Source organism: Salmo salar, chromosome ssa09 (assembly GCF_905237065.1).
Source record: "Salmo salar chromosome ssa09, Ssal_v3.1, whole genome shotgun sequence".
Lineage (NCBI taxonomy): Eukaryota > Metazoa > Chordata > Actinopteri > Salmoniformes > Salmonidae > Salmo > Salmo salar.
Genome location: NC_059450.1, coordinates 76288751 through 76304184, shown reverse-complemented (window position 1 = coordinate 76304184; position 15434 = coordinate 76288751). Strand labels below are relative to the sequence as shown.

At 45.3% G+C, this 15434-nt stretch overlaps 1 protein-coding gene across 3 annotated transcripts in view; it reads right to left on the bottom strand.

Annotated features, from left to right (window-relative positions):
- LOC106611943 (collagen alpha-1(XXIII) chain) overlaps positions 1-15434 on the bottom strand; it is a 265001-nt gene that overhangs the window by 18680 nt on the left and 230887 nt on the right. For all 3 annotated transcript variants that reach the window (XM_045724032.1, XM_014212635.2, XM_045724033.1), the window contains exons 11-18: positions 14891-14971; positions 11032-11058; positions 10832-10858; positions 10613-10666; positions 9158-9202; positions 9035-9079; positions 8845-8922; positions 525-560 (exon numbers count right to left, since the gene is read on the bottom strand). In XM_045724032.1, coding sequence (XP_045579988.1) covers positions 525-560; positions 8845-8922; positions 9035-9079; positions 9158-9202; positions 10613-10666; positions 10832-10858; positions 11032-11058; positions 14891-14971 — 393 coding nt within the window. The remainder of the gene's footprint in view (positions 1-524; positions 561-8844; positions 8923-9034; positions 9080-9157; positions 9203-10612; positions 10667-10831; positions 10859-11031; positions 11059-14890; positions 14972-15434) is intronic.

Here is a 15434-nt window from a genome sequence, read left to right as displayed (position 1 = left end):
TACTTCACAGTCCACAATCCATTCTCGTTGTCCATTCCGTTCTCCAGGGGTAAACCTAAAACTCGGGTCCTCAGACAATCCAGTTCGGTACACAAGGGAGGTAATCCGACAGTCCAGGTCACAACGAGTAATCTCACAGATATTGTCCTCTCTTCTCCCACTCTTCATAATGCACGTTTTTCTCTCCTTTCTCTGCCTCTTTGTGCAGGCTGCTTCCTCTTTTATCCCCAAGCACTCCCTGGCTTAATGTTCCACACACAGCCTTGCCTCATCGGGGCAGGAAGTCCATACAAGGCTAGGGAGTGGAGCCAGTGGGCTGCAAGATATCTCCCCTCAATAACCACTCAACCTCACCTCTCCCTGCCATCTGCCACAGTATATTGACAGAATGGATATGGATAGAATGGATATTGATAGAATGGAAATTCATAGAATGGATATTGATAGAATGGATATTGATAGAATGGATTATAGAAACTAATAGAAGAGTTGGCATGTTTATAGTTAGATAAATAAGACCTTACCTTTCCACCTGGGGACCCTGGTAATCCTGGTGGGCCCTAGAAAGGGACAGACAGAGAGAGAGAGAGAGATAGAGAGAGAGAAAGAGAGAGAGGTTACACAAAATACAAAGCATCAGTTCAATTAAATTTGTCACAGCGTTCAACAAAAACAGGAACATTGTGGATGGATGGTGGATTTCACAATACGACCCTGTCAGTAAACAAACAGATCATTATTTTCCTCTCTCTGTTTGCTGATGAGGACCAGCTTTGTTATGGATGCTTTGATGCAAATCGGCCTTAAAATGGCCATATTCAGGCAGGGCATGCAGTTGGCAAAACACAATACCCTGGCATTGTATCACACAACATGGTTGGTATAATTAACCCCGGGGTTAGGATGGTTGAACTCTCAGAGAAGGACTTTGGAGGCTTGGGCAAACAATAGGGAATATATTAGTCAACCAATCAAATGTACAAAAAAGGATCCAAACATTTCAAAGGTCCCTGTATACATGGCACTCAAGGGCACTGAAAGCACATCCTTCTCCAAACAGCTAGGCTGGCCACGACAGCTGAAACAGACCAGTACCTACCCAATTGCTTTGCCATAGTTTTTGTCAGGCCCTCAATCTGGAGGCCACGCACTGCAAGCCTGTGTACGTGGCCGAGACTGCCAAATATCAGCACCACCAGCTAGCACCTACACCTGAGGGTGTCCAAGCGTGCCACGAGGAGTTGGTATTTAATCAGCTTCTCACCAAAGGCCTGCTCCATGTAACCGTCAAATGAGCCCCTCCCCCTGGCCTCCCCCTCAACAACAATATCTGGCATATTGGGCACACAGGTCAACACATCATCATCAACATCAAACCAGGTCATGCCTAGCATTGTACAAATCCTTGTATGAACAGCAGCCTTTCCCAACATGGGCAATGGACTCCATTACATTTGACTCATGTAGAATACAAAATGGGTCATGGTTTGTAGGGTACCAGAGTGCTAGATTATATTTTATTGGTAGAACTTGCAGCCTCGCCTTAATATTAAAGGTGAGAATATCCTCGCCAATGGCAGCATTCTGGCACATGGAATGGGAGAAAGAGTGGTCAGCACTGTCCAGAGCAACGAGTTTCCCCTGGAGCCTCATGCCAGTCCAGTGTTGCAGTAGCTGCATCCGTCTGATACCAAGGAGTGTTGTCCTGGATGTAGGATGAGATGTTCCATCGTGGGTGACAGAAGCCTCCACAACAACACCGCAATCTGGCACAACTGCATCAGAGGCAGTCACTGGTTGAGTTTGCATATCAGTCCATGTCCACCTGAGCTTCACTCCAGTCCTGTTGCACAGGTCGTTGAGGTCCGGCCAATCTGACTAGACTCCAAAGCCCGCAGCATGAATGTCCACTTTTCCATTGGCCTTCCTCCTGAAGCCCAGGAGGTTGTCCTCAGTGTCCCTGGCCAGTGGAACCTTCCTCCTCCGTAGGTCCAGAAGGAAGGAAGGCTCTGGCTAACTCCTTAACTGTCATATCGTCACTATTTAGTGTGTTCAACAGGTGAGTCAGTCTGGTAGCAGTGTAAATCCACTCAATATTCAGGACACCTAAACCCCCCTCTCTTTTGCTCAGGAAGACAACGTCACGTGTGTGTGTTTAAGCATTTAAGCCACTTTCTCACCACTTGAACAGTTCTGTTATTCATTTTCCTCAGAACCTGCTGCGGGACATGCACATTTGCAGACAGATGTTGAATCTTTGCTAGCGCCACCTCTCTCACAGCCTCTAGCTTCATGACCACAGGCAGAGGGGAAATGTCAATCATATCAAGCCTGGTTGAATACTCATGGACAAGCTCCTCAACTTGTTCCCCCCAATCGCCAGCAACATTAAACTTATGTCCAAGATTACTACCCTACCAGTCAAACGTTTGGACACACCTACTCATTCAAGGGTTTTTCTTTCTTTTTAATATTTTCTACTTTGTAGAATAATAGTGAAGACATCAAAACTATGAAATAACCCAAATGGAATCATGTAGTAACCAAAAAAGTGTTAAACAAATCAAAATATATTTTAGATTCTTCAAAGTAGCCAACCTTTGCCTTGATGACAGCTTTGCACACTCTTGGCATTCTCTCAACCAGCTTCACCTGGAATACTTTTCCAACAGTCTTGAAGGAGTTCCCACATATGCTGAGCACTTGTTGGCTGCTTTTCCTTCACTCTGCGGTCCAACTCATCCCAAACCATCTCAATTGGGTTGAGGTCGGGTGAATGTGGAGGCCAGGTCATCTGATGCAGCACCATCACTCTCCTTGTTCAAATAGCCCTTACACAGCCGGAAGGTGTGTTTTGGGAATTTGTCCTGTTGGAAAACAAATGATTGTCCCACTAAGCCCAAACCAGACGGGATGACATGTCGCTGCAGAATGCGCTGCAGAATGCTCTGCAGCAGAAGTAACTCTGGGTCTTCCTTTCCTGTGGCAGTCCTCATGAGAGCCAGTTTCATCATAGCACTTGATGGTTTTTGCGACTGCACTTGAAGAAACTTTCAAAGTTCTTGAAATGCTTCGGATTGACTGACCTTCATGTCATAAAGTAATGATGGACTATCGTTTCTCTTTGCTTATTTGAGCTGTTCTTGCCATAATATGGACTTGGTCTTTTACCAAATAGGGCTATCTTCTGTATACCACCCCTAACTTGTCACAACACAACTGATTGGCTAAAATGCATTAAGAAGGAAAGAAATTCCACAAATTAACTTTTAAAAGGCACACCTGTTAACCTGTTTGGGCTAGGGGGCAGTATTGAGAATTTTGGAAAAAATATGTGCCCATTTTTAACTGCCTCCTACACCAACTCAGAAGCTAGAATATGCATATTATTGTTCAGGTTTGGATAGAAAACACCCTGAAGTTTCTAAAACTGTTTGAATGGTGTCTGTGAGTATAACAGAACTCCTATGGCAGGCAAAAACCTGACAAGGTTTCATGCAGGAAGAGGCCTGTCTGACAAGGAGTCGTGCGTCTTGCATCTGTTTATTGAAAAGTAAGGATCTTAGCTGTAACGTGACAATTCCCAGGGCTCCAATAGGCTCTCAGGACGCGGGAAAATCATGAAGGTTGACGAGGCAGCCTCAGGCTGAAACAGATTATCATCTTATTCAAGTGTCCCATTAGGTGACAATGGAGTGAGGCGCATGCGCGATTAGCCCCCGTGGAGTATTTTAATTCGGCTGTTTAGTTTATTGCAGATTCCCGGTCGGAATATTATCGCTTTTCTACGAGATAAATGGCATAAAAATTGGTTTTAAACAGCGGTTGACATGCTTCGAAGTACGGTAATGGAATATTTAGAATTTTATTGTCACGAATTGCGCCATGCGCGCGACACTTCTTTACTATTTCGGATGGTGTCTGGAACGCACGAACAAAACGCCGCTATTCTGATATAACGATGGATTATTTTGGACCAAACCAACATTTGTTATTGAAGTAGCAGTCCTGGGTGTGCATTCTGACGAAGACAACAAAAGGTAATCAAACTTTTATAATAGTAAATATGATTATGGTGAGTGCTAAACTTGCCGGGTGTCTAAATAGCGAGCCCGTGATGCCTGGGCTATGTACTTAGAATATTGCAAAATGTGCTTTCACCAAAAAGCTATTTTAAAATCGGACATATCGAGTGCATAGAGGAGGTCTGTATCTATAATTCTTAAAATAGTTATGCTTTTTGTGAACGTTTATCGTGAGTAATTTAGCAAACTGTTAGTAAATTCCCCGGAAGTTTTTCTGAACGTCACATGCTAATGTAAAAAGCTGTTTTTTTATATAAATATGAACTTGATTGAACAGACATGCATGTATTGTATAACATAATGTCCTAGGTGTGTCATCTGATGAAGATCATAAAAGGTTAGTGCTGCATTTAGCTGTGGTTTGGGTTTTTGGTGACATTATATGCTAGCTTGAAAAATGGGTGTCTGATTATTTCTGGCTGGGCACTCTCCTGACATAATCTAATGTTTTGCTTTCGTTGTAAAGCCTTTTTGAAATCGGACAGTGTGGTTAGATAAACGAGAGTCTTGTCTTTAAATAGCTGTAAAATAGTCATATGTTTGAGAAATTGAAGTAATAGTATTTCAAACGATTCAAAAATCGCGCCACTGGATTAGACTGGCTGTTACGTAGGTGGGACGAATTCGTCCCGCCTAGCCCATAGAGGTTAATTGAAATGCATTCCAGGTGACTACCTCATGAAGCTGGTTGAGAGAATGCCAACAGTGTGCAAAGCTGTCATCAAGGCAAAGGGTGGCTACTTTGAAGAATCTAAAATATAAAAATATATTTGGATTTGTTTCAGACCTTTTTGGTTACTACATGATTCCATATGGGTTATTTAATAGTTTTGATGTCTTCACTATTATTCTACAATTTAGAAAATAGTAAAAATAAAGAAAAGCCCTTGAATGAATAGCTGTATCCAAACTTTTGACTGGTACTGTATATGTTTAATGACGAGAGTAAACTCTGATTGGTTTATTCATTAGCGTAAATGTTGGGGGCTTATCAGTTTTAGATTTGTACCCGTGGTTACCTCTGCTGCATCTTTCATAGAACACTGCAGATTTTGTGTCTTTCATTTCCTGTCCAGACCATTGAAAACCAAACATTTTAATGTGTAGTAATCATTATACTAATTGAAGCACTATCACACAGCCGTTATATTGACTTAGCTTTGGATGTAGGGAAACCAAGCACTGACCTCGAAAGAGAGAGACACTCACTCACTCACTCACTCACTCACTCACTCACTCACTCACTCACTCACTCACTCACTCACTCACTCACTCACTCACTCACTCACTCACTCACTCACTCACTCACTCACTCACTCACTCACTCACTCACTCACTCACTCACTCAAAAACACACCAAATACCTCCACCACCACCCACCAGCAGTAGACCTAAAACAACCCCATACATGTCGCAGTAGACCTAAAACAACCCCATCGCTCTGGATAAGAGCGTCTGCTAAATGACTAAAATGTAAAAAAAAAAAATGTAAATGTAAAACAACCCCATACACGCCGCAGTAGACCTAAAACAACCCCATACACGCCGCAGTAGACCTAAAACAACCCCATACACGTCGCAGTAGACCTAAAACAACCCCATACACGTCGCAGTAGACCTAAAACAACCCCATACATGTCGCAGTAGACCTAAAACAACCCCATACACGCCGCAGTAGACCTAAAACAACCCCATACACGTCGCAGTAGACCTAAAACAACACCATACACGTCGCAGTAGACCTAAAACAACCCCATACACGTCGCAGTAGACCTAAAACAACCCCATACACGTCGCAGTAGACCTAAAACAATCCCATACATGTCGCAGTAGACCTAAAACAACCCCATACACGTCGCAGTAGACCTAAAACAACCCCATACACGTCGCAGTAGACCTAAAACAACCCCATACACGTCGCAGTAGACCTAAAACAACCCCATACACACCGCAGTAGACCTAAAACAACCCCATACACGTCGCAGTAGACCTAAAACAACCCCATACACGTCGCAGTAGACCTAAAACAACCCCATACACGTCGCAGTAGACCTAAAACAACCCCATACACGTCGCAGTAGACCTAAAACAACCCCATACACGCCGCAGTAGACCTAAAACAACCCCATACACGCCGCAGTAGACCTAAAACAACCCCATACACGCCGCAGTAGACCTAAAACAACCCCATACACGTCGCAGTAGACCTAAAACAACCCCATACACGTCGCAGTAGACCTAAAACAACCCCATACACGCCGCAGTAGATCTAAAACAACCCCATACACGCCGCAGTAGACCTAAAACAACCCCATACACGTCGCAGTAGACCTAAAACAACCCCATACACGCCGCAGTAGACCTAAAACAACCCCATACACGTCGCAGTAGACCTAAAACAACCCCATACACGTCGCAGTAGACCTAAAACAACCCCATACACGCCGCAGTAGACCTAAAACAACCCCATACACGCCGCAGTAGACCTAAAACAACCCCATACACGTCGCAGTAGACCTAAAACAACCCCATACACGTCGCAGTAGACCTAAAACAACCCCATACACGCCGCAGTAGACCTAAAACAACCCCATACACGCCGCAGTAGACCTAAAACAACCCCATACACGCCGCAGTAGACCTAGCCAGCACTATTAGCATCCATAGCATCCTAACCTCTCCTCACCACAGACTTTAATGGAGCAGGATGGAGTAACTCACTTAGGGCAGGAGAATGGAAACGCTGGACTCAGACTGACATTCTCTCAATGCAGCATGGATGGTTTCCTGGGTAAGGGCTGAGACGGCTGACCCTAGGGCTGCGGCTAATGCATGGTTCTATTTCTGGATTCTGGATTAAGGATGTGGAGACCATAGTGCTTCCTGTGGCAGTTAGAGATGAGCGACAGATTGATTCCATCATGCCCCCTGGTCCCCTCAGCCACAAAGCAGCGGTTGTGTGTACTCTCTGGAGCACGGCGTGGTCTTGAAGCAATAAAAGATGGAAATCATATTAATTCCCAGAGGTGTATAATACACGCTGATTCTCCCTCTCTACCAGGTTTAAGTTCTGTGCTCCACCAAAACCATGGCAACGGAAAAGATTTACAAACAACTATTGTTTTAAGTTGCTCCATCTTCTGAAACGACGGCCACCCACACTGATCATTTGAAAGCCGTTAAAACAAATGAATAAATCCTGAAGTGCCACACAATGTTTACTACCAAGTTCATCACTCAAATATTACAGCGGATGGAATCAGTATGGTGAAATGATTAAGAACTGATTTGGGTTGGGCCAGAGTTCACCTTCCCAAGGTTGGACTCTCTCCAAACCTTATTAAGAGAGAGCATGTAAACTGAGGTAGATATCTGATCAGTGCTCTGAAACCTCTCAGGTCCATGTTGTGACCAGCTCATCTGTATGGGCCTACTCTAGACCTGGTCTCCAGGGACCCATGTACATAGTGGTTTTTAATCAGAACCACATGCCATTGAACAGATAGGGATCTGTTATTAGCATGTAGCATGGGGCCCTGCATGATGGAGTGAAAGGCCTCTCTGTAAGAAGAGGAGAGCTTTGTGTCTAGAATGTGAAATGAGTTAAAAGACCCCCCTGCCCCCTTCTCTCTTTACTATGTGTCCCGACTGGATTGAGCAATGAAATGTAAACAGGGTATTATATAATTCAAATTTCAACCCAAGCAACATCACAGATCAAACAACCACATACCAGGGTTCATTTCAAGCCGCATATCCTATGAGGCAACAATAACACAATGCAATGAAGGATGTTTTGATTCTGCATGATTAAAAACGTCACTTTAGGCTATGTAAAATCAGATATTGTGTTGCAGCTGGAGGGTTGCGTCCTGTACAGATGTAGGATCTTAATATGATCACCCTACTTCCAGGAGAACTTTACTGCAATGCAGGAAATGTTAAACTCATAGTGTATTTCAGGTTTAAAAAGGCTTCTAAAGTTTGTAATTTACACTTTGAAATTTCAGACTTGACTTTCCCTTACGAAAAATGTATCAACCCCTAAACAAATGTCCATTAATTATAATCCCCATTTCCTGTTGCAGCATAATAATTTTCCTGTTGTAGCAAACTGGCTCAAATTAAGATCATACATCATGAGCTGATAGTGGACGGTGGCGGGAGACTTTGGTTACATGTATCTGGTTAATAGAGGGAGTTAGTTGTGGTGACGGAGTAATGACATGAATATGTCTGATGTCAGGGCTGTGGGATAGAGTTTCCTCCTTACACCAACACACACAAACAAACAGGGGATATTCACACTGGTCTAAAAAGTTACATGTGTACACTCACGTGTGTGTGTGTGTGTGTGTGTGTGTGTGTGTGTGTGTGTGTGTGTGTGTGTGTGTGTGTGTGTGTGTACACGTGTAATGTATGTGTGTATATGCCTATGTGTAAGTATCAGTCACAGATCACATCATCTCCAACACCATGCAGTGACAGTGGATTACCCTGACACTGATGGTCTGGATGGCCTGTCAGGGAGGAACAGCAGCATGTTAAGTCTGTCTGAATATACTCCAGGAGTAGAGTTGCAAAATTCAACTTTCCCAGAATTCACAGGGCTTCCAGAAATCATTCCAACTGTGATTTTCGGATAAACCAGGGAATGTTGGGAATGCTAACTGAATTTTGCAAGCCTATCTAGGAGAGTCTATGGACCTTCAAATACACACCATGTATATTGTCTACATCTCTGACTGGGAGGACTCACCTGGAAGGCTTCTAGCAGCTTCCCATTGAAGTCAATGACCTCAGTAGAGCCTGGAACCCCTTTCTCACCAGGGTAACCCTGAGAGGAGAGGAACAGAGAAAGGGGGGACTTAGAAGCATAGAGTAATAACATGAGAAGTTAGGTGACAGTTAACTGATCTTTGGTGGGTTAATAGGCTGTGTATATCTACCATGTCTCCCTGGGCTCCTTGCTCTCCGATATCTCCTTTGTCTCCCTACAAAATACACACAAACCCAAATGTATTGTCTGTGTCCACAGGAAACAATCTTTATTGTATCTAGAGGTCTCATACCTTAAACCCAGGGAGTCCGTCCATGCCCCTCTCACCAGCCTGGCCCTGTTCACACAGAGCACAGAGGCATAGGGGTTAGAAAGCCGCTTCACAATAAGAGACGTGACTATATCCTAAACTGTAGGAGGATTGCCTGTTATAGTCAACTCGTTCTGTAGTGGTATAATGTCAGCTGAAAGGGGTAGTGGTGAAGGACAACACTAGAGGAACTGAGAGGGATAAACACCATAGAACAGGCCTGTAGTAGACATGTGTTACAGGCTGTAGAGAGGCCAGACCTGTCCAGTAGGCCTTCATCTATCCCTGGCCACATTCTGAGCTGGAGTAGAGCAGTTTGTTCCCGATAACAACTTCAGTAACCACAAACATCAGCTCGTTTCGACTCACTGCCAGATAGCTATGCGTCCCAGGAGTGTGTTCACACACACTTCATGTTGCGCCCTGTAGCTGATAGAGAGGCCAAGTGGCCGGCAGCTGGGGTTTCTGCAGTATTAAATACCCTATGACATCACTGGGCCAGGGGAGAGGGTTAGGACTGGTTAGAGGCTGGCAGGACCTCGGACCAGAGAGAAGAGAGAGATGTGAGAGAAAAAGAGGGAGAGATGAAGGGAGTACAAATGAGAGAGAAAGCTATGTGTTTGATGTATTTCTGAAGAATCATGCTGCCCACCCAAGACCTGTTAAGAGCGATAAACTCCAGACAGAAACAAGTGAAGAAGGAGGAATGAAAGAGAGAAAGATATGAGAGGCAGGGACGGCCAGAAAGTGAGAGAGATATGAGAGGCAGGGACGGCCAGAAAGAGAGTGAGATATGAGAGGCAGGGACGGCCGGAAAGAGAGTGAGATATGAGAGGCAGGGACGGCCAGAAAGAGAGTGAGATATGAGAGGCAGGGACGGCCAGAAAGAGAGTGAGATATGAGAGGCAGGGACGGCCAGAAAGAGAGTGAGATATGAGAGGCAGGGACGGCCAGAAAGAGAGTGAGATATGAGAGGCAGGAACGGCCAGAAAGAGAGTGAGATATGAGAGGCAGGGACGGCCGGAAAGAGAGTGAGATATGAGAGGCAGGGACGGCCAGAAAGAGAGTGAGATATGAGAGGCAGGGACGGCCAGAAAGAGAGTGAGATATGAGAGGCAGGGACGGCCAGAAAGAGAGTGAGATATGAGAGGCAGGGACGGCCAGAAAGAGAGAGGGATATGAGAGGCAGGGACGGCCGGAAAGAGAGTGAGATATGAGAGGCAGGGACGGCCGGAAAGTGAGAGAGATATGAGAGGCAGGGACGGCCGGAAAGAGAGTGAGATATGAGAGTCAGGGACGGCCTGAAAGTGAGAGAGATATGAGAGGCAGGGACGGCCGGAAAGAGAGAGAAGATAATAAGAGAATAAAATACAGGTGGTCTGTTGCTAGTCTGACAAAGATAAAAAAGAGAAGGGGTGTTAGCATTAGCATCATCACCTTTGACCCTGGGGGTCCCTGTGGTCCTGCGTATCCTGCTTGACCATCTTCACCCTGAGAGTGCACAGGGGTCAACAATGGTCAATACTCCAGCGTCTACCTCATTGCATACATAGGCATCTATGCAGGTATAAACTTCATGTATTTAAAGTGTACTTTATATATGCTTATATGTGTACCACTGTGCTATGTAGTGTGTGTAGGAACTTGGAGACTTACTGGCTTTCCAGGTGAACCTGCATGGCCCTGTGAATGACAGAGATGTAGTTGGTGCATCATCTCTAAACTCTTCTGTATCTGCTAGTGCACGAAACTAAATAACATGACTCTAGGTACAGTACTATATAACACGCTTGTGTACTAGTAAAACAGTCAAAAACACAAAGAAACATTAAAATGTGTATAAAAATCAGACTCACCTCCATACCATCGCGACCAGGGAAACCCTGTGGAGAGCAGAGCAGAAAATCACACATCAGGATTGCCATAGATATTGTGTATTCTGAGGAATAGCCACTAGAGGTCAGTGCTCTGTCAGCCTACAGAGAGTTATGGTTAGGTGCCTGCTATCATGCTATGAGCTGTTTTTGGCTCCATCTACCCAGAGCCATATACACTGAGCGTACAAAACATTAGGAACACCTACTCTTTCCATGACATAAACTGACCAGGTGAATCCAGGTGAAAGTTATGATCCCTTATTGATGTCACTGGTTAAATTGACTTCAACATGTGGCTCAGTTGGTAGAGCATGCCCCTTGCAACGCCAGGGTTGTGGTTTGATTCCCACGGGGGACCAGTATGGAAAAAAATGAAAATAATTATGCTCACTATTGTCAGTCGCTCTGGATAAGAGTGTCTGTTAAATAACTGTACCTCTGTTTAAAATGAACTGTGATGTACATGGGCATAGCAAGCCTCTTTCTCCATCAGTAGACATTCTATTACTTCATACACCATCAAACACAGAATGTCTTTAGAAATTATTGTCTGGAACCCAGTGGTGATTACAATGAATCCGTTAAATAAAGCTGTTGATTGTGTGCGTGTGTGTGAGTGTGTGTGTTTGTGTGTGTTCCAGGTGGATGTATTGTATGCTTGGTGTGTGTTGCTTGGTGTGTGTTCAACCATGTGTGTTGAAGTCCTCCATGGAGAGGCCAGGTCAAGAGAGAACCATGTGTGTTGAAGCCCTCCATAGAGAGGCCAGGTCAGGAGAGAACCATGTGTGTTGAAGCCCTCCATAGAGAGGCCAGGTCAGGAGAGAACCATGTGTGTTGAAGTCCTCCATGGAGAGGCCAGGTCAAGAGAGAACCATGTGTGTTGAAGCCCTCCATAGAGAGGCCAGGTCAGGAGAGAACCATGTGTGTTGAAGCCCTCCATGGAGAGGCCAGGTCAGGAGAGAACCATGTGTGTTGAAGCCCTCCATGGAGAGGCCAGGTCAGGAGAGAACCATGTGTGTTGAAGCCCTCCATAGAGAGGCCAGGTCAGGAGAGAACCATGTGTGTTGAAGCCCTCCATAGAGAGGCCAGGTCAGGAGAGAACCATGTGTGTTGAAGCCCTCCATAGAGAGGCCAGGTCAGGAGAGAACCATGTGTGTTGAAGCCCTCCATGGAGAGGCCAGGTCAGGAGAGAACCATGTGTGTTGAAGTCCTCCATGGAGAGGCCAGGTCAGGAGAGAACCATGTGTGTTGAAGCCCTCCATAGAGAGGCCAGGTCAGGAGAGAACCATGTGTGTTGAAGCCCTCCATAGAGAGGCCAGGTCAGGAGAGAACCATGTGTGTTGAAGTCCTCCATGGAGAGGCCAGGTCAGGAGAGAACCATGTGTGTTGAAGCCCTCCATAGAGAGGCCAGGTCAGGAGAGTTGGCCTTGGGGATGTTGTGTAAGCAGCCCCTCAGACAGACAGACAGTCAGGTCTCTTAAGTCTCTCAGGTCTCTCAGGTCTGTTCTCTGTTTTTCTACTCCCAACACTTACTGCTCTACTGTAATAAATACTAGAATGTGAGGTTACTCTAACTAACTCTCTCCTCATATTTCCCATTTTCTCCAATGCCTCCTTGAGAACAGGGATGTGTTCCATCTGGCTTCCTTCCTCTCTCTCTAAACGTACGGGTGCACGCACGTACACAGACCACCACACACACTCTCCCCTCTCTCTTCACCTTTGGACCCTATTGTCTAATATTTTCCCTATCACCAATATCTATTCTCCTCTCCTCTCCAGTCTGTTGCCCTTCGATGCCACTGGGCAAACCGTTTCCCAAGTCTTCTGCACTCTCACCTTTACCATCCTCCCCTTATTATGTCATCTGATGACATGGTGGACAGCATGTCCCTGGCCCTCTGACCTCATTAGAGAGAGAGAGAGAGCGAGAGAGAGAGCACATTCACTCAGGGAACACAGCTCTCTTTCTTCACTGTGTTTCTCACACGTCTGACTTCAACATGGACAGGGCTACCACCCTGCTTTGTTTTGCTGATTTGCGTTCTGCAACTCCTTTAAAGAATTCAGAAAGTACATTAAATAAGGACTAGGTTAAATAAATTCCCTCTCTTTCTGACATTTTTCATTTAAGACCAGCTTCGACACCATGCCAACTGCCAATATGGGTAACAGTGCTGATCTTGGATAAACACAACTTACCCATAACCCCTCCTGCCCTCCAACCACAGTTCATGCCTGTTGTTCTAGATTAACCAACCCCAGGCTGGGTTAAAGTTAAAACAGTGAAACAGTGACGGCCTAAGGCGAAAGAGCTATTGTTTGGCGAGGCAGGGAAACTGTTGGTGAACCCAGAGAGTGCCATATCTGTTACAGGAGCCCAGAGTGACAGGGCTGGGGTAGGGGAGGCTTGGGGGGGGGGGTTGAGTATGGAGGGCTGGTAGTGTCACGATCGTCGTAAGAACATTCAAACCAAAGCGCAGCGTGAAATCGGTTCAACATTTTATTTGAAGTGAACCGTACAAAAAAAACAATAAAGAACAAACGAAACGTGACGTTCTGGAGTGCTCACAGGCAACTACTCAAAAACAAAACAAGATCCCACAAAACACAGTGGGGAAATGGCTGCCTAAATATGATCCCCAATCAGAGACAACGATAAACAGCTGCCTCTGATTGGGAAACATACCAGGCCAACATAGAAATAAACAACCTAGATAACCCACCCTAGTCACACCCCGACCTAACCAACATAGAGAATAAGAGGCTCTCTATGGTCAGGGCGTGACTGGGAGAGACTAAGACTAGCTGGATCACATTTTGGCCTTTAACAGAAACCAGAAGAGGCCTATTTTGGTCTGTTTTAGGTAAACCGCAGCTCGCTGGCAGCACAGTAGGCTTCAGTCAACGTGGGGTCTCTGCACTCAGAGTAGACCCTTCCCCATCACTCTCCATCACTGTCGCACCCCTGTGGTAAACACGACCAGATAAACACGGTTGTGGTCGACACAGCTATTGATGACTGAGGTGTTGGAGTGACCAGAAACTAATGGTGGTAACCTAGTTCTCTATCATCAGCTGGAACTAAGAGAGAACACAGTGATGGTAAATAGGAGGAGAAACCGAGGAGAGGGAGGAGAGAACCATAGAGACAATGGCAAGTTTTGTGTTTATGTGGGTGTATGTGGGTGTATGTGAATCCATTGTGTGTATACGTGGGGGTATGTGGGTGTATGTGGGTGTATGTGAATCCATTGTGTGTATACGTGGGGGTATGTGGGTGTATGTGAATCCATTGTGTGTATACGTGGGGGTATGTGGGTGTATGTGGGTGTATGTGAATCCATTGTGTGTATACGTGGGGGTATGTGGGTGTATGTGGGTGTATGTGAATCCATTGTGTGTATATGTGGGGGTATGTGGGTGTATGTGGGTGTATGTGGGTGTATGTGAAGCCATTGTGTGTATACGTGGGGGTATGTGGGTGTATGTGAATCCATTGTGTGTATACGTGGGGGTATGTGGGTGTATGTGGGTGTATGTGAATCCATTGTGTGTATACATGGGGGTATGTGGGTGTATGTGGGTATATGTGGGTGTATGTGAATCCATTGTGTGTATACGTGGGGGTATGTGGGTGTATGTGAATCCATTGTGTGCATACGTGGGGGTATGTGGGTGTATGTGAATCCATTGTGTGTATACATGGGGGTATGTGGGTGTATGTGGGTGTATGTAGGTGTATGTGAATCCATTGTGTGTATACGTGGGGGTATGTGTATATTCCAACTTTACCTGTAGGTGTGTGTGATATTTGTGTGTAAGGTAATGCTGTTACCTGTTCTCCAGCCGGGCCACGGGGCCCGTCTTTTCCTGTGTTTCCAGGAGGGCCTCTGGGGCCAGGAGACCCTTGGTCACCCTGCAGGACGACACATCAGAGGGATAAGAGAGAGGCAAAGAAAGATAAAAGGAATGAGCAAAAGATGGAGACAAACCAACAAATATGGAGAAAATTACAATATTTACAATACTCTCTCTACCTATTTCACACACACACACACACACACACACACACACACACACACACACACACACACACACACACACACACACACACACACACACACACACACACACACACACACACACGCGCGCGCAAACTCTCCCAGGCACGAGATGTGTTAACTAAGTATTCAATTCGACATAAACTGAACTGTGAAATGAAGTGTTTCATTTCTTCCTGCGGTTGATGTAGCCAAAAAATGAACCACCTCGCATGAAAGGGTGTTTAACCAATGGAAATACAATCTACATGGCAAATACTTCCCTCCTTGGTACTTTTTAACTTCCCTTAACACAATTAGTACAATCCCACTAAGGAA